Here is a 17,966-nt window from a genome sequence, read left to right as displayed (position 1 = left end):
GTCTCACAAGGCTTCCCAGACTGACTTCAAATTCTCAATCCTCTTACTTCAGCCTCTAGAATGCTGAGATTACAGGCATACACTACCACAGCTGACATATCTTCTTATAGTAAACACACGCTCTTAGGCAGAAGTCCATAGAATTGTAAGACTATACTATTCACAGAATAGATCTGGCTTTGCATTTACAGTTTCTTCTTTTTTTTTTTTTTCTTTTTGCTGGCTTTGGGGCTTGAACTCTGGGCCTGGGCGCTGTCCTTGAGCTGCTTTTTGCTCCAGGCTATTGTTGTACCACTTGAGCCACAGTACCACTTCCAGCTTTTTTTGAATAGTTTATTGGAGCTAAGAGTCTCACAAACTTTCCTGCCTGGGTTGGCTTTGAATCACAATCCTCAGATCTCAGCCTCCTGAGTAACTAGGATTACAGGTATGAGCCACCAGTGCCTGGCTTATATTTTCTTTTATTTAACAAAATGTAACACACACTTACATGCCAGGAATGAAGGGCTTTACATATATTAATTCATTTTCTATAACTGTCCCATAATAGATAGTAGGATATTTTTTCCTACTGGGGATTGAACCCAATAGCAAAAATGCCTCATGTAGGCCAAGAATGCAGTCTGCCATCTTTCAACCAAAGATGAAAAAGGGTCACAGGGCCTGGGTGCTGTCCCTCAAGTCAGACAACTGGCCTAAGATCACACAACAAAGTGGCCTAGCCAGGATTTAAACCCAGGGAAAAACAACCAGCTTTAGTCTCTGCTCTTTACTGCTAAATGAATTGCTTTTATCCTCTCCCCTCTTCCCCCTTCTTTCCCTGTCTCTCTGTCTTTTGGTACCAGTTTTGGGGATTGAACTTAGGGCCTGGGAACTGTCCCTGAGCTTTTGTGCTTAACGCTAGCACTCTACCGTTGAGCCACAGTTCCATGTCCACAGGAATGTTGGTCCACAAGCATTCCTGCCCAGGTTGACTTTGAAATGTGATCCTCTGGTCTCAGTCTCCTTGAGTAGCTAAGATTACATGCATGAGCCACCAGCATCTGGCTGTCTGTCTCTTTGGTAGAACTTGGACTTGAACTTAGGGCCCTGCACTTGCTGGGCAGGTACTCTTATCACTTGAGCCATGCCCAAGGCCCCCTATGACACTGCCTCTTAGCCACTGTCATAAGGTTTCCAAAAAATGACAATAAAGGTTCTTAATTCAAATAAAACCAGTGCATCACAATAATTTCCTCTCAAGGGCTGGGAAGGTGGCTCAGTGGTAGAGCGTTTGCCTTGTATGCATGAGGCCCTCAGCACCACATAACCAAAAAAAGAAAAAAGCCGGAAGTGGCGCTGTGGCTCAAGTGGTAGAGCGCTAGCCTTGAGCTGAAGAGCTGAGGGACAGTGCCCAGGCCCAGAGTTCAGGCCCCACGACCGGACCCCCCCAAAAAAAATTTCCTCTCAGGAGGAAGAGGTGCCTTTTCAAATCTGCACATAGATTGGGAGAAGCCCTGTCCACCTGACATTCTTCCCTAGTTCCCCTGGTCCTCTCCAGAGGAGCACTAGGGTTTTTGTTTTGTTTTGTTTGGCGTCAGTTCTGGGGCTCAAACTCAGAGTTTGGGTGCTGTCCCTGAGCTTTTTGCTCAAGGCTAGCTCTCTACCACTTAAGCTACAGCTCCACTTACAGCTTCTTTTTTTCCTTTTGTCTATCATGGGGCTTGAACTCTGGGCCTCGGTGCTGTCCCTCAGCTCTTTAGCTCAAGGTGAGCACTCTACCACTTGGGCCACAGCACCACTTCCAGTTTTCTGGTGGTTAATTGGAGATAAGAGTCTCACGGACTTGCCTGCCCGGGTTGGCTTTGAACCACGATCCTCAGATCTTAGCCTCCTGAGTAGCTAGAAATGCAGGTGTGAGCCACCAGTGCCTTGAACACTGTTGAGTCAGAGAGACTGTTGGGAATACCTATAAGTACAGAATATCTGAGAAAATTCTAGGGTATGACCACTCCCACTCCCCTGTTTCGGCAAGGGGGCCCCTAAGAAGCCTTTGGTCTTTCCCAACTACCATCACTTACCTCAGCTTCCTTCAAACGCCGTTCAAACCAGCCCTTGGCTCCATCCATTGAGTGTACCTGAGCTTGAAGTTCTTCTACCATCTGCTGAAGGTTTTCCAGCTCCCGGGTTCGAGCCTAGAAAGGGCAAACTTCTCAGAGGCTAGACAGGCAGAAGAGTGAGTACTTCACATATGCCCTGGCCTATTGAGGGTTGATGCTAGGACTCAAGTGGTAGAGCACTTAGTTCAATCCTCAGTACTGCCAAAAAAAGAGAGAAAGATAGGCAGGTGCCAGTGGCTCACACTTATAACCCTAGCTATTCAGTTAGGAGACTGAGATCTGAGGGTTGTGGTTTGAAGTCAGCCCAAGCAGGAAAGACTGAAAGCGTCTCATCTCCAATTAACCACTTAAAAAGACAGAAGTGGAGCTGTGGCACAAATGGTGGAGCACCAGCCCTGACCAAAAAAGCACAGAGACAGTGCCCAGGCCCTGAGTTCAAGCTATCCATAGTACTGGCACAAAAGAGACAGACAGACACAAAGAAAGACGTAGATGGAGAGACACAGAGCAGAGAGAAGGGCATCAAAACAACCACCAACCTTTTCCTCCTGGGATAGACAGAGACCGAAAAAAAACCAGAGAAGGGCATCATCACCAACCCACTCACCAACCTTTTCCTCCCGGATCTGTCCACGGAGCTCCTCCTCCTGCCGCTTCTTGTCCTCATGTAGCTCTCGGAGCTCACGCTCATAGCGGGCACGCACTCCTAACACCTCCTTCTCATGACGTAATCGGATGGCACCCAGCTCTTCCTTGTGCTGAGACTTTTCCTGCATCGTCTCCATTGCTAGCTCATCCAGCATGGCCTTCCGCTTCTCAGCACTCTGGGCAACAGGAAAGTGGCATTCAGTTTCCTCCCCCAACACCAGAAAAGACCCATCACTGTGTCCTCATGTCCAAGGAACTGGCCTCTTCAAACTGGTTAAATCACTCAGCCATCTTTATGGAAATGGTTACATTAACTTCCTACTCCCAAGATTTGGCCTTATCATATGTGCACACATGTGATGCACAAATCTCCATAGGCTGGACCAGTCCCTCACCCCATGGTGCCTCACCTTCCGTGCCTCCTGGAGGTCCTGGATCAATTGCTCCTTCTCCTGTCCTATATCTTGTAGTTGTTCCAGCAGCCGATTATTGGCTCTTAGTGATTCCTAGTGCAGGAAAGAAAGGAAATAAGTTTGAGTCTCAGGTAGGTACCAGTCATGAAGACACTTCTGATAGACCCTATCAGAAAAGTGGGTGTTATGGGGGCTGGGAAGGTGGCTCAGTGGTAGAGTGCTTGCCTTGCATGCATGAGGCCCTGGGTTCGTTTCCTCAGCACCACTATAAGCAAAAGAAAAAAGCCAGAAGTGGCACTGTGGCTCAAGTGGTAGGAGCACTAGCCTTGAGCTGAAGAGCTGAGGGACAGCGCCCAGGCCCAGAGTTCAGGCACCATGACCGGACCGCCCCCCCCAAAAAAGAAAAGTGAGTGTTATGATTCTCAATTATACTAGGACAGACACTGCTAATTGCTCCCTAGTATTCATTCTCCCCTACTTCCCTAGCAATAGAATTTGTAGTTGAAGTAGTCTAGAAGACATTTCTTCTCCTTCTCATTTAAGAACACTTGATTTGTTTCTCAGTTTCTCATGTGTGTGTGTGTGTGTGTGTGTGTGTGTGTGTGTGTGCGCGCGCGCGTGCGTGCGTGCGTGCGTGCGTGTGTGGGTGCGTGGGTGTGGGTGTGTGTGTAGTAGGGCTTGAACTTAGGTCCTGGGCACTATCCCTTAGTTTTTTTTTGCTCAATGCGAGTTCTCTACCACTTGAACCACAGCTCCAACTTCTGGCTTCCTGGTAGTTAATTGGGGATAAAGTCTGACAGAGCTGGGAGTGGTTCACACCTGTAATTCTAGCTCCTCAGGAGGCTGAGATCTGAGGATTGTGGTTTGAATTCAGCTCAGGCAGAAAAGTCTGAGACTCTTTTTTTCCCCCCAAATATTTCTTTTTTTTTGAGGGGAGGGTCCAGTCGTGGGGCCTGAACTCTGGGCCTGGGTGCTGTCCCTCAGCTCTTCAGCTCAAGGCTAGTGTTCTACCACTTAAGCCATAGCGCCACTTCCGGCTTTTTTCTTTTTGCTTATGTGGTGGTGCTGAGGAATCGAACCCAGGGCCTCAGTCATGCAAGGCAAGCGTTCTACCACTGAGCCACCTTCCCAGCCCCCCCCCAAATATTTCTTTGAGATCAAGTGGCTATATAAATTTCACAATCCTATGGCATAGTTATACTTAGCTAAAGTCACAAACACAATGATAGTCATCATTATCTTAATCTACATAGCTTATGAACTCTATGATCTTTAGCAATAAAACTATTTCTTATAAATCAGGTGAGAGACTCATCTCTAATAAACTACTCAGAAAAAGCCAGAAGTGGTGCTGTGGTTCAAGTGGTAGAGTGCTATTCTGGAGCACAAAGAGGCTCAGGACAGTTCCGAGGCCCTGAGTTCAAGCCCCATGACCGACAAAAAAAAAAAAAAAGAAAAAAAGGAGTCTAAAATCAGAAACCCTTCTGGCCAGAAGTGTTCTGGGTAAAAGAAATTCAACTCATATTATGAAATTAGAATAGATATCCTAGTCACCTATGGGTGGTACATGCCTGTAATCCCAGGTACTCAGGAGGCTGAGATCTGACCATTGTGGTTTGAAGCCAGCACGGGCAGGAAAAGCACATGAGAGTCTATCTCCAATTAACCACCAAAAAGCCTTAAGTGGAGTTATGGTTCAGGTGGTAGGGCATTAACTTTGAGGGAAAAAGCCGAGGATCAATTCCCAGATCCAGAGTTTAAGCCCCAGTACTGGCATTCATACATCCTCACAAAAAAAGAATGGATATCCCTAACTTATTGAAGAGGGTAAGTCTTGCAGACATGAAACTATTTGAGTGAGGACATTCAGGAATTAGCAAGTTAGAGATTCACACATGAGTCTAGGTCCTCTACTGTCTTCCTACATAAGGACTCCACCGAGCCAATATTAAGGAACTGCATGACAGACCAGAACCAGAAGTATTACCTGGAGCTGGGAGTTGAGGTCATCTTTCTGTCCCATGAGATCTTTGTATTCAGTCTGTCGCTGCTGTAACTCAGCTGCCAGCCCAGTGGTCTGTTCCCGGAGCATATTTAGTTCCTGTGTTTTTGCTGTTTGGATCTGGAGAAAGTGGTGGTGATAGGCAATGGAGTATAAAGGACACGAGGGCCTAGGCAGAGGACATGATTTTCCCCGTTTCAGAAAGACAAAGAATTATGAAGAGAGGTAGAGAGAGAAAACTTCAAACAGAAAAACAGGGAAGGAAATGTAAAAATGACATATATCTATGCAATGGAATATTACGCAGTAATAGAAGAATAGACCATGTTTCATACAGACAAATTTCACAAATACAAAGGTGTCAGAAAGAAGCCACAGGCACAGAGCATTGATTACATTCATATAAGTTAAAGAACAAACAAATGAGATCTATGCTGCTAAAGATCAATATAATGGTGATCCCTGAGGGAATACAGATGGGAAGGGTAAAGGGAACCTCCTACAGTATTGAATATGGCTGATATCTTGATCTGGAGGTGGCTAACAGGAGATAGAAAGATAGGAAGTGGGATGGATAGATAGGATTCACTGAGTATATATAAGATCATTTAAGATGATTACATTCCATGCAATTTACTGGAAGAGAATGTCACAGAAGTAAGGATGAGATGATTAGAAGAGGGCAGGAAGCCAACAGAAAGAAGTAACAGAAAGAAGGAACAGAAAGAGACGCCAGAGAACAGCAGGGGATCCAGACCACCCTGCCTGGATGTGGACCAGAAGCAGAGGGAGATAGGGGAACTGGGGTGAGATCAGCAAGGGCTCTCAGGTGTCCTGTACCTGCTCCAGAGCAGCCAGGCTAGTCCTCAAGGCATTGTTCTCAGCCAATAGCCCTTCCACTTGTTCCTGCGCATCTGCACTCTGGATGGACACCTGGCCCCACCCCACGACAGGTGAGAATAGGTCCAAGACAGGGGGACAGGACCTACCCGCAGCCAAGAAAGGAGACAGATACACAGACACACAGAGCAGGACTAGAAGAAATCAAGACACCTCCCACCACTTGGACCCTTGCCTGCTTGTAAAGGAACCACTCAGTCCTTTCTCCACCCTCAATCCCAGCTCCATGAGCACAACATACCTGATCTTGTAGGGCCCGCAAAGCTGCTGCATGTTCTAGGCGTTCTCCCTGTCGCTGATCTCTTAGTTCTGCCAAGCTCTGTAGGGAAAAGGAGGTCAGAGGAGCCCATGTGAGAACTCAGTCTCCTCTTGGGTACATGTAACAACACAGACTGACCAATCAGCATGTTCCTAGCACTTGTGAGTCTTGAAAATATCCATCAGAGATCTCAGGTCCATCCAGACTCCAAGATATTACCCCAAGGATCTCAAACATCCTCACCCTATCTATCCTAGCATCAAAAAATCTCAGAAACATTTAAGCTTCTGGCCCTATTTTGCAGGGAGCTGAAACTATTTCAACCCCCATTAACAGGAAGTCTCACACTCCAATTCCAATTGGGGAGCTCCAAGATTCTCAACCCCTAGATACCTCATATAAGGTCAGCACCCAGAGACTATAGCTTCACTCAGACTCTAGATTCTAACTATCAATATAAACTATAAACTCCTAATTCCAGACCCTAGAGGTGTAAATCAAACAACCTCTTAGTTCCTAGTTCCTGGGAAAATCTCAGACTGATCCTCCTGATCAGATTGATCTACCATACTGGTTCCCCAGTCTCTAAGGATCTTCAGGCCAACTGTTGGGGGAAGATCTCAATTTTTAATTTTCTGTGTGTGTGTGTGTGTGTGTGTGTGTGCGCTGGGGCTTGAACTTAGGACCTGAGCACTGTGTGTGTGTGTGTGTGTGTGTGTGCGCGCGTGCGTGCGTGTGTGTGTGTGTGCGCGCGCGCATGCGCGCGCGCTGGAGCTTGAACTTAGGACCTGAGCACTGTCCATTAGCTTTTTCACTCAAGGCTAGTGCTCTACCACTTGAGTCCTATCCCCACTTGCTTGTTTTTTTGGTTTGTTTTGTCTGTCGTGGGGCTTGAACTCTGGGCCTGGGTGTTGTCCCTCAGCTTTTCACCTCAAGGCTAGCACTCTACCTATTTGAGCCACAGTGCCACTTCCGGCCTTTTCTGTTTATGTTCTGCTGAGGAATCAAACCCAGGGCTTCATGCATGTGAGGCAAGCACTCTACTGCTGAGCCACCTTCCCAGGCCAACTTCTGTTTGTTTGTTTGTTTGTTTTTTGATGGTTAATTGAAGAGTCTCACAGACTTTTCTGTTCAGTCTGGCTTTGAATCAGGATTCTCAGATCTCAGCTTCCTAAATAGCTAGGATTATAGGCATGAGCTCCCAACTCCCAGCAAGGGTCTCAATTTTACATAGACTCGTCACAGCCCTTGTATTCCTAGTTTCTAGGGCCTCCAGCTCACAAGCCGTCATATCCTCCATACCAAGGGACCTGACACCTAGGAAGATCAGATCCTTTGTGTAGAAAAGCTCACAGGCTTTAAAACAATACAGTCTTTGACCCCCTGGAGCCCTGTACCCATTTAAGATTTTTTGCTCTACTCCCTAAAGGTCTCAGACTGATCAGCTTTTGTTTTCTGCCCTCAGGGGTCATCCATCTCACATATTCCCCTTCCTTTACATGTCAGGCCTAAATCAGACCCTTGTACCTTGAGACTCTCCAATGTACTTAGCCTTTAGCCTTAACTACCCCATCACTGAAAGTCTTGAATCTATTTAATTCCCATGTCTTTAGCCCTCATGTGTTTCAAATGTACTAACACTCCAGTGCTTAAAGGTTTCAACATTACCCAGCTTGCAGTGGAACAGTTCCAGAGCTAATTCAACCCAATTCCTAATTCTAGTTCCCAGTGGGAATTTTAGATTTATATAAACTCATAGCACACAATCTTCCAAGTACTCAGTTCCCAGAGATTCCTGATCCATGCAGCCTTCTACTGCAAACACTAGGGTTCTCAAGGCTTCCATTTTCTTAGCTCCTGAGGGACCTATACCCACTCTGTCCATACATTTCCAACAAAGGAAATCTTAGACTCCCCACCTGCATTACAATAGACCTTAGACCTCCCCAGACTGCCAGCCCTGGCCTCCACTCCAGGGACCTTGGGACCCAGTACCCTCACCTGATTGGCAGCCTCAAGTTCCTGCTGTAACTTCTGGGTGCGAGCCAACTGGGCTTTGAGGTCAGCTTCCTTTCGTTGTTGTAACTCCTCTATTTTGTTCCTGGGGGTGACAAGGACTGGGCACATGAGACATAGGGCATGGCCCATTCTCACAGCTTTGCCCTGTTGTCTTTAGTTAATTCTGCCGGTCATGGTTCCTGTTTATCTACCAGTACCCTCAACCCCGGTAGTTACCTGCTGTCATTAAATAATGTCTCCTTCTCTGTCTGCAGACGGCAAAAACTGGGCATAGAAAAAGACACAGCTGGGTCATTTCCACAAATCTATTCCCTTTAGGTCCCCAAAGCCCTTGGGGTGGGAAACAAAAAAAAATATACCTTTCTTGTTTCTTTTTCAGTTTCTCAGAAAGCTAGGGAGGAGAAAGGAGTACAAACAAATGATAACAATGAGAATAACAATTTAATTCTCATAAATAAGAGAATAACATTAATTAAAAAATAATAGCCCCACAACCAATAAAAAAATAAAATAAACAATATTTACAGACACATCTTACTGAGTCCTTTCTGAAAGCCAGCATTTACTTATATCACCTTGTGGAATTCTCAAAACGGCCCTGAGAATTGAGAACTATTGGATTTACAAACAGGAAAACTGAATTTCAGAAGGATTAAGTAATTTGGCTTCCTAGCTGGTCAACAGAAACATTATCTCCAACTAGATCCTTTAGGTTCCAAAGGCCAGCATTTGTTCCCAATATAGTAGTCAAAGGCCACAAGAGACAATGTCTAAGCTGGGAGCCCAGAAAAACAGGATCCTGGTTGGGCCTCCAGATTCTATGAGCCAAGAGTATGTAAATCGTTGGATGGATGAATGAATGTGTGAAGTTGAGGGTAGATAGACAGGGGCCCGCCATGCAGAGAGGATGGGACCACATTATCCTATGCAACTCAGACATGAGTGCTAGCCTTTCCACTTTACACATGATGAAACTGAGCCTCTGAGAAAGCACAATGCCCCTTCTTCTCTTGTAGGAGAAAGTCTAGCAGCCCCACCTTAGCAAGTTCCTCCTGTAGTCTGGATGTTTCGGCCTGTTTTGAACTCTACAGAGGGAGAGATAAGGGTGTTGTCAGCAAGGATAGGGAAGGTAGAAGCCTTCCCAGATCTCCCCACCTCCCTCACCTCTCAACCCACCAGATGGCCATGTCAGACATCTTCATGGGACACAGGCAGAGTAGAACATCTGCCTGCCTACTGGCACTCAAGCCCCAACACCCTTAGATTCACCTCCAAGCCTTGTAGCTGCTCCCAGAGCAATCTCTTCTCCTCTTTCTCCATTTCCCATTTCAACTCCACCTCTGCCAGTGGCAGGGGGGCCGGAGCTGTAGGGATTGGTTCCATTGGGGGATCCCCCTGGCCCTCACTCACAGATGAGGACTTCATAGCCTCTTTCCCATAACGCTCCTGCAGGGCTGGTGGGTAGAACAAGGATGTATGATAAATGAGGTGTTTTGTGAAGCCCTTTGCCATGCCTCAAATAAAGGAAGAACACCCCTTTCGCCTGTCAAGTTATAGAGACCCTGCTCCAAGAAGCATAAGCCTCATCTGTTTCTAATAAATCATATTTTATTAGCACACATTAGGTGCGCAAGGGAGGGTGATTCATTGTGACATTTCCCCACGTGTAAACAATATACTTTTAGCAGCCTTCCCCATCACACTTCCCCATCTTCCTTGTCTTAAAACAATTTTCAAAAGGTTTCATTGTTCCACTGTCCTTTTTTTTTTTTTTTTGGTGCTGATCCTAGGGCTTAAACTCAGCCTGGGTGCTGTCCCTGAGCTTTTTTTGCTCAAAGCTAGCACTCTACCACTTATACCACAGCCATTTTCAGCCTTTTGGTAGTTAATTGGAGATAAGAGTCTCACAGACTTTCCTGCCTGGGCTGGCTTCGAATTGCAATCCTCAGGTCTCAGCATTAGCTCAGGAATAGCTACCACCTCATTGTTCTAGTTCTATTTTCTTCTCTCTTTTTTTTTGTTGTCATGGGGCTTGAACTCTGGGCCTGGGCACTCTCCTTGTGCTCTTCAGCTCAAGGCGAGCACTCTACCGCTTGAGCCACAGCACTGCTTTGGTTTTCTAGTGGTTTATTGGAGATAAGAGTCTCACAGACTTTCCTGCCCAAGCTTAGATTTGAACTGCGATACTAAGATCTCAGCCTCCTGAGCAGCTAGGATCAAAGGCAGGAGCCACCGGCATCCAGCTTCATCTTCTTTTATTTTATTTATTTATTTATTTTCCGGTTGTGGGGACTGAACTCTGGGCCTGGGCACTGTCCCTCAGCTCTTCAGCTCAAGGCTAGCATTCTACCACTTGAGCCACAGTGCCACTTCGGGCTTTTTCTGCTTATGTGGTGCTGAGGAATCAAACCCAGGGCCTCATGCAAGTGAGCCAAGCACTCTACCACTGAGCCACCTTCCCACACCTCATCTTTTCTAACAAGTCATTTTAAGTTTTTTCAACCTCTGAGATCCTGTTTACCATACTATGCCACTCCAGTACTGAGACATGAACTCAGTGCCTTGATCAATTTGCTTGCTCATGGCTGGCACTCTATCACTTAAGCCATGTCACTACCTTGGCCTTTTTACTGGTTAACTGGAGATAGAGTCTCAAGGACTTTTCTGACTCTCCACTTTGGGAGAGATGAATGCTCATCTGGCTTTGATTCACAGACTTCTGAGTAGGTAGGATTATATGCATGATCCACTAGCTCTCAGATTGAATTCTTCCTATGACCCCCCCCTAATTCCCATCCATAATTTTTTTTTATCGGTCATGGGGCTTGAACTCTGGGCCTGGGCACTGTCCCTGAGGCTCTTCGGCTAAATTCAAGCACTCTACCACTTGAGCCACAGCGCCAATTCTGGTTTTCTGGTGGTTAATTGGAGATAAGGGTCTCACAGTCTTTCCTGCTTAGGCTGGCTTTGAACCACAATCCTCAGATCTCAGCCTCCTGAGTAGCTAGGATTACAGGCATGAGGCACCAGTGCCAGGCTCCTTCCACCCATATTTTAATAAGTCTCTTTCCTGATCACAGAACTAGAATGCATTACCACACAAGTCCTACTTGCTCATGGAAAATCTATACATCAAGACCTTCTCATAGTCTACCAAGCTGCCATCTTTCAGGTTGAATCTAGGTTCAGAATCTCCCCAACATTCTTTCATTCACGTTCTCAAAGTGGCCAATATCTTTTTTCCAACATTTATACAGACACTAACATTTGCTAGTATTTGAACTAAATGCAGAATAGTATCAACTCTTATCTCCACAGCCATCTTCCACATACCACTATGTACTATGCAGAAAAGTAAACTTCAGCTCAGAGAGGTAAAATAACTTCTAAAATCCCAAACCATATACTTGTTCATGGCAAAACCCAGCCTCACTCTTCATTTTCCCTTGAGAAGACATCTTTTCTTGCTCTACTCAAGCCCTGAATTCCCTATAAAGTCAGGAAAACCTCCATGTACCTGCCACATTCTTCTGCAAAGCTGTGTTCTCTGCTTGCAGTCTCAGCAACTCCCCATCCACATGTGACCCATGGGCCACTGCTCCAGCAGTCCCTTCCTTCAGTTGCTGATTCTCCCGCTCCAGCTGTTCCATCTGGCTGCAGAGCTGAGTAGAGGAAGAGAAAGGATAGCAGCGAATCAGCAAATCAGATCAAGATTCACTGAAACAGCCTGGGTACCAGTGGTTCCATGCCTATAATCCTAGCTACTCGGGAGCCTGACAATTCAAAGCCAGTCAGGGTAGGAAAGTCCATGATAATCTTATCTCTAATTAATTAGTAAAGAACCAGAAATGGAGCCCACTGCCAGTGATCCCACTACTCATGAGGCTGAGATCTGAGGATTAAGGTGTGAAGCTAGCCTGGCCAGGAAAAATCAGTGAGACTCATCTCCAATTAACAACCCCAAAAGCTGGAAGTGGACATGTGGATCAAGTGGTAAGCATTAGTCTTGATCAAAAAAACTGAGGGAGAGCCATGCTGGTGGGTCACACCTGTAATCCTAGTTACTTGAGAAGCTGAGATCTGAGGATCATGGTTCAAAGCCAGCCTTGGCAGGACAGTCCATAAGACTCATATCTCCAATTAATGACTGAAAAAGCTGGAAGTGGTGCGGTGCCTCAAGTTCTAGAATGCTAGCCTTGAGCAAAAGGAGCTCAGTGAAAGTGCCCAGGAAGAATTCAAACTCCAGGATCATCACCAACAATAACAACCATGTAACATAGGTGCTTTCACACCCTACAGAGAAGGAAACTGGGGCACAGTGATGTTAGGAACTTCAAATCACACAACTGCTAAATAGCAATGCCAAAAAGGATACAGGGCCGGGCACTGTTGGCTCACACCTATAATCTTAGCTGCTTCTTCTTCTTTTTTGTTTTGCCACTCGTGGGGTTTGAACACAGGACCTGGGCACTGGCCTTGAGCTTCTTTTTTTTGGGTCCAGTTGTGGGGCCTGAACTCTGGGTCTCGGTGCTCTTCAGCTCAGGGCTAGTGCTCTACCACTTGAGCCACGGCGCCACTTCTGGGTTTTTCTGTGTATGTGGTATTGAGGAATTGAACCTAGGGCTTCATACAAGCTAGGCAAGCACTATACCACTAAGCCACATTCCCAGCCCTAATCTTAGCTTCTCAGGAGGCTGAGATCAAAGGATCACAGTTCAAAGCCAGCCCAGGCAGGAAAATCCATGAAACTCTTATCTCCAATTAACCACCAGAAAAATCAGTGCTGTTCAAGCCCTAGGTCCAGCACCAAAAAAAAGTTATTTCTTTCCAGTTCTTAATATGTCTACCTTCTTTATACCTTTCAGTGCTCCACTCAGATATAACCTTTAAAGTAGTATTGCCCAAGGTAGAAATTCTATTATTTTACATTATATTCATTACTTTCCTGGGGGGAGGGGGCTGAGGGTGGTGCTGGTAGCAGGGCTTGAATTCAGGGCTTCACACTTGTTCAGCTGGTACTCTTCTACTGAGCCTTACTTACAGTTCAGTACATTTTTTTTCTGCTTATGTAGTGCTGAGGAATTGAACCCAGGGCCTCATGCATGCAAGGCAAGCGCTCTACCACTGAGCCACCTTCCCAGCCCTTCAGTACATTTTTAAATGGTTAGTTGTGGGGCTTAAACTCAAGGCCTGGGTGATGTTCCTAAGCTTTTTCACTCAAGGATAGTGCTCTAACACTTTGTGCTACAATGCCACTTCCAGTTTTCTGGTGGTTAATTTGCTAATTGGTGTCTCATGTACTTTCCTACTGAAGCTGTCTTTGAACAGCTATCCTCAGATCTCAGCCTCCTGAGATCTCCTGAGATCCCCCTGAGCTAGGATTACAGGCATGAGTCACTGGCACCTGGCTTCAGTTCAGCATTTTTACTGGCTAATTGGAGATGGAGACACAAAGACCTCTCTGCAATGGCTGGCTTTGAAGTGTGATCCTCCAAGTCTCAGCCTCTATAAGATTACAGGTATGAGCCTCTAGGTCTCTGGCAGTGTTCATTCATTTTTTTTGTCCTTTTTTCCTTTTGTGCTGGTCGTGAGGCTTGAACTCAGGGCCTGGGCACTGTCCCTGAGCTTTTTTTGTGCCTGGCTAGCACTCTACCAACTGAGTTACAGCTCCATTTCTGGCTTTTTGGTAGTTAATTGGAGATAAGAGTCTCATACACTTTGGGTTGGCTTTGAACTGCAATCCTCAGATCTCAGCCTTCTTAGTAGCTAGGATTACAGGTGTGAGCCACCAGTGCCCAGCCCTTTCTTCCTCTCTTTCCTTTCCTTACTGCCTTCCCTACCTTTCTTTCTTTTTTTTTTTTTTTTTTGTCGGTTGTAGAGCCTGAACTCAGCCTGGGTGCTGTCCCTGAGCTCTTCAGCTCAAGGCTAGCACTCTACCACTTGAGCCACAGCGCCATTTCCAGCTTTTTCTTCTTATGTGGTGCTGAGGAATCGAACCTAGGGCCTCATGCATGCAAGGCAAGCACTCCACCACTGAGCCATCTTCTCAGCCCATTCCCTCCCTTTCTTATTTTTGTACTAGTACTGGGGATTGAACTCAGGGCCCTGAGCTCTTGTTAATTTTCTTTTTTTTTTTTTTTTTTTTGCCGGTCGTGGACCTGAACTCTGGGCCTAGGCACTGTCCCTCAGCTCTTCAGCTCAAGGCGAACACTCGACCCCTTGAGCCCACAGTGCCACTTCTGGCTTTTTCTGTTTACGTGGTGCTGAGGAATCGAACCCAGGGCCTCATGCATGCCAGGCAAGCGCTCTACCACTGAGCCACCTTCCCAGCCCCTCTTGCTAATTTTCATCTCAAGTCTGGCACTCTACCACTTGAGCCACAGCTCCACTTCTGGCTTTTTGCTGGTTAATTGAAGATAAGAGTCTCATACACTTTCCTGCCTATGCCGTCTTGAATTGTGATCCTCATATCTCAGCCACATGAGGAGCTAGAATTACAGATGTGAGCCACCAGAACCCAGCTGAGGCATCAGCACATATCATTACTTTTTTTTTTATTACGCCAGTTCCAGGGCTTGAACTTAGGGCCTGAGTGCTATTCCTGAGCTTCTTTTGCTCAAGGCTGGCACTCTACCACTTCACCCACAGCTCCTTTTCCCAGTTTTTTGGTACTTAATTGGAGATTAAAAGAGACTCATGGAGGGCTGGGAAGGTGGCTCAGTGGTAGAGTGCTTGCCTTGCATGCATGAGGCCCTGGGTTTGATTCCTCAGCACCACATAAGCAAAAAGATAAAAGCCGGAAGTGGTGTTGTGGCTCAAGTGGCAGAGCGCTAGCCTTGAGCTGAAGAGCTAAGGGACAGCGCCTAGGCCCAGAGTTCAGGCCCCATAACCGAAAAAAAAAAAAAAAAAGAGTCTCATGGAGCTGGGAATGTGCCTTAGTGGTAGAGTGCTTGCCTAGCATGCATGAAGTCCTAGGTTCAATTCCTTAGTATCACATAAACAGAAAAACCTGGTAGTGGCATTGTGGCTCAAGTGGAAAAGTGCTACCCTTGAGCAAAAGAAGCTCAGGGATAGTGCCCAGGCCCTAAATTCAAGCCCCAGAATTGGTAAAAAAAAAAAAAAAATTCTCACAGACTTTCTAGGATGAATTACCCAGAAGAAGTAGAACTCTAGGCTCATATCAGATAAAGGGAAGGAAAAGTAAAGGGAAACAGCTCAAATACCTTTCAATTCTTTATTAAGAACTTTACCTAATACCCCACAAAACACTGACACTCTATAGCATCAGCCTCAAATTATACACATGGAGACTTGAACCTGGAAGAAAAAAAAGGAGCACCTTGCCCAGGAACCAAATAACTTCAGTGTTTAAAGTCTTTCTAATCCCACCATAGAGAAAGGCCCCATCTGTCAAACCACTGCCCTCAATAATAGAAATAGACCAGGGCCTGCTTCAGCACCACGGACAGTGCTTCATTGCCAGACCCTCTCTGCCTATGTCAGGTTTAGACCAAGGTGGCTTCTACCCATATATACATCATTCTCATTCCCCTCCTCCCCATCTCTTCCCAGCATCAGTACCTTGCTGAACTCAGCCATAAGGGTACTGTTCTGCAAACGGAAGTCTTCTTCCTGGCTGTGCAGTTTTGCCTGTAGCATCTCATTTTCACTCAGGAGTACCTCGACTTCCTGCAGTGGAAGATATAGGACAAGACTCCAACAGGGGCAGAGAGAATGAGGATACACGGAAAGGAAAGAAAGGGGAAAAATGGCATACAGGAGAGAGCACAGGGTAGAGAAATAGGAAGAGACAGACAGGGAAGAATAAAATAAGAAGGTAACAGAGAGAGAGATGGAAAGAAAATGGGGAGGGAAGGATAGACAAGGAGGAATTGGGAGGAAAGAGAAAGATGAGAGGGAGAGGTAGGTAGAAAGATGAGAAAGGAAGAACAGGATCAGGGGAGAGAAAAAAAACAGAAAAAAATAGTAAGATAGAGGAATAGAGAAAAATCAATAGGAAAAAATATAACAAAGAGAAGACAATTTAGGAAGTAAACAAGTCAGGAAGATAGAGACATGGGGCAGAGAGAAATGAGGAATCAAAGAAGGAATATACAAGCAGAAAAAAAACATGATGGCAAAGATAGGAACACATAAAGAGACAGGGAAGGTTGAGGAGCAAAACAAAGTTGGGGAGAGGAGAATGGAAGGACAGAGATGTGAACAGAGAAGAAAGATATGCAGCGATGCAGAATGCAAACCAAACACAGAGAAACACATGGCATTGAGGAAGTTATCAGTGCAAGGGCTCATATATATAGAGAAGCCATTACACAGAAATATTCCCATAAGGAAGTTTCACAGACCCATCTACCCACCATGGATCCCCTTACCTGAGCTTTCTTGCTCTTGTGCAGTGCCTAAAAGGAGGGTGGGAAGAGAACTAAAATGAACAGCAATAGACTATAGGGTATGGAGGCTACTATGGCAAGTAGTAAGGGAAGATGATGATGATACGAGTTATGGGATGGCAGTGTCTTCAATATGAGAACTTCTGTGACAAGTTGGAGCCCACAGAAATGACTGGTTGAGTGAGTGCACTAATGGAAATCTTGCCTTAGTGGTATAGCATTCAGAAACCTTCCTTTATAATGTGTATTCTTTTTTAAAGGGTGGGGGATAGCTCCATATTTAACCCTTTAAAGACTGTATAACCAAACTGGGAAATTGTGGCCTCATTTCCCACTGCTTTGGCAGTCCAGGGCATTACTCAGTTTCTTCGTTTCTTTTTCAATTTGTTCCTATACTGTGTGGGGGGAGGAGGGGAAGTATTGGACTTTGAACTTAGGGCTTAATACTTGCAAGGTTAGTAGTCTACCAGTTAAGCCATGCCTTCAGGTCTGATTTTTGCTGGCTATTTTAGAGATGGGATCTAATGAAGTGTTTGTACCCAGCCTAGTTTTAAACAATGATCTTCCAGATCTCAGGCTCCTGAGCAACTAGGATTACAGATGTGAGCTACTGGCACCTGACACTGTCCAGTTTTTTGTTAGATTTTCTGCATTCTGGTTTCCTTTACCAAACAGATATTTACTGGCTAAGAATATCCTATGGAGAATATTGTACTACACATGGGGACAGAGCAATGAAGGGCACAAAGTGGAGACCTTCAATATCTTGTGGGGACAAAACAGGTTATATTCTACTTTATCTCTATAAGACTTGAGAGAAGGGTTCAATCTCATGTCACCAATAGGAACAGAACAGAGATGAGAGTTAGGAGCACAAAACAGGAATGTAAGTAGAAGCAGATTTACTGATAGACCTCACTGTTTAATCCTAAAAGTTTATGAGTGAATGAAACTAGGTATGGTATGCACACCTCTAGACCCAGTTTTTCAGAAGGCTGAAGCCAGAGGATTGCTTGAGGCTAGGAGTTCAGTGCTAGCCAGGGAAATAACAAAACCCCATCTCAAAACAAAACAAAACAAAAACAGCTAGTGAATGATGAGGATGCAATTTATTAATAGAGTACTTGCCTAGAATGCACTTGCCTAGATTCAATCCCCAGCACCATCAAAAAAATAGCATATGAATAAGTAGTTGCAATTAGAATGAAGTAAATT

General features: G+C 45.5%; 1 protein-coding gene across 3 annotated transcripts in view; it reads right to left on the bottom strand.

Moving 5' to 3' along the window:
* Window positions 1-17,966, bottom strand: part of Gripap1 (GRIP1 associated protein 1) — a 35,754-nt gene that overhangs the window by 12,079 nt on the left and 5,709 nt on the right. Inside the window, exons 4-17 of one of the 3 annotated variants that reach the window (XM_070040488.1) lie at window positions 16,734-16,760; window positions 15,922-16,029; window positions 11,858-12,002; window positions 9,610-9,794; window positions 9,378-9,425; window positions 8,700-8,731; window positions 8,557-8,604; window positions 8,323-8,422; window positions 6,304-6,381; window positions 6,003-6,095; window positions 5,148-5,282; window positions 3,158-3,253; window positions 2,711-2,923; window positions 2,061-2,174 (exon numbers count right to left, since the gene is read on the bottom strand). In XM_070040488.1, coding sequence (XP_069896589.1) covers window positions 2,061-2,174; window positions 2,711-2,923; window positions 3,158-3,253; window positions 5,148-5,282; window positions 6,003-6,095; window positions 6,304-6,381; window positions 8,323-8,422; window positions 8,557-8,604; window positions 8,700-8,731; window positions 9,378-9,425; window positions 9,610-9,794; window positions 11,858-12,002; window positions 15,922-16,029; window positions 16,734-16,760 — 1,422 coding nt within the window. The remainder of the gene's footprint in view (window positions 1-2,060; window positions 2,175-2,710; window positions 2,924-3,157; window positions 3,254-5,147; window positions 5,283-6,002; window positions 6,096-6,303; window positions 6,382-8,322; window positions 8,423-8,556; window positions 8,605-8,699; window positions 8,732-9,377; window positions 9,426-9,609; window positions 9,795-11,857; window positions 12,003-15,921; window positions 16,030-16,733; window positions 16,761-17,966) is intronic. The other 2 variants (XM_070040490.1, XM_070040489.1) reach the window with 2 other exon arrangements.

Source organism: Dipodomys merriami, unplaced genomic scaffold (genome assembly GCF_024711535.1).
Source record: "Dipodomys merriami isolate MVZ:Mamm:240054 unplaced genomic scaffold, mDipMer1.0.p SCAF_3, whole genome shotgun sequence".
Taxonomy (NCBI): Eukaryota; Metazoa; Chordata; class Mammalia; order Rodentia; family Heteromyidae; genus Dipodomys; species Dipodomys merriami.
Note: the sequence above shows the minus strand (reverse complement) of the source record. Positions and strands in the feature narration are given on the sequence as shown.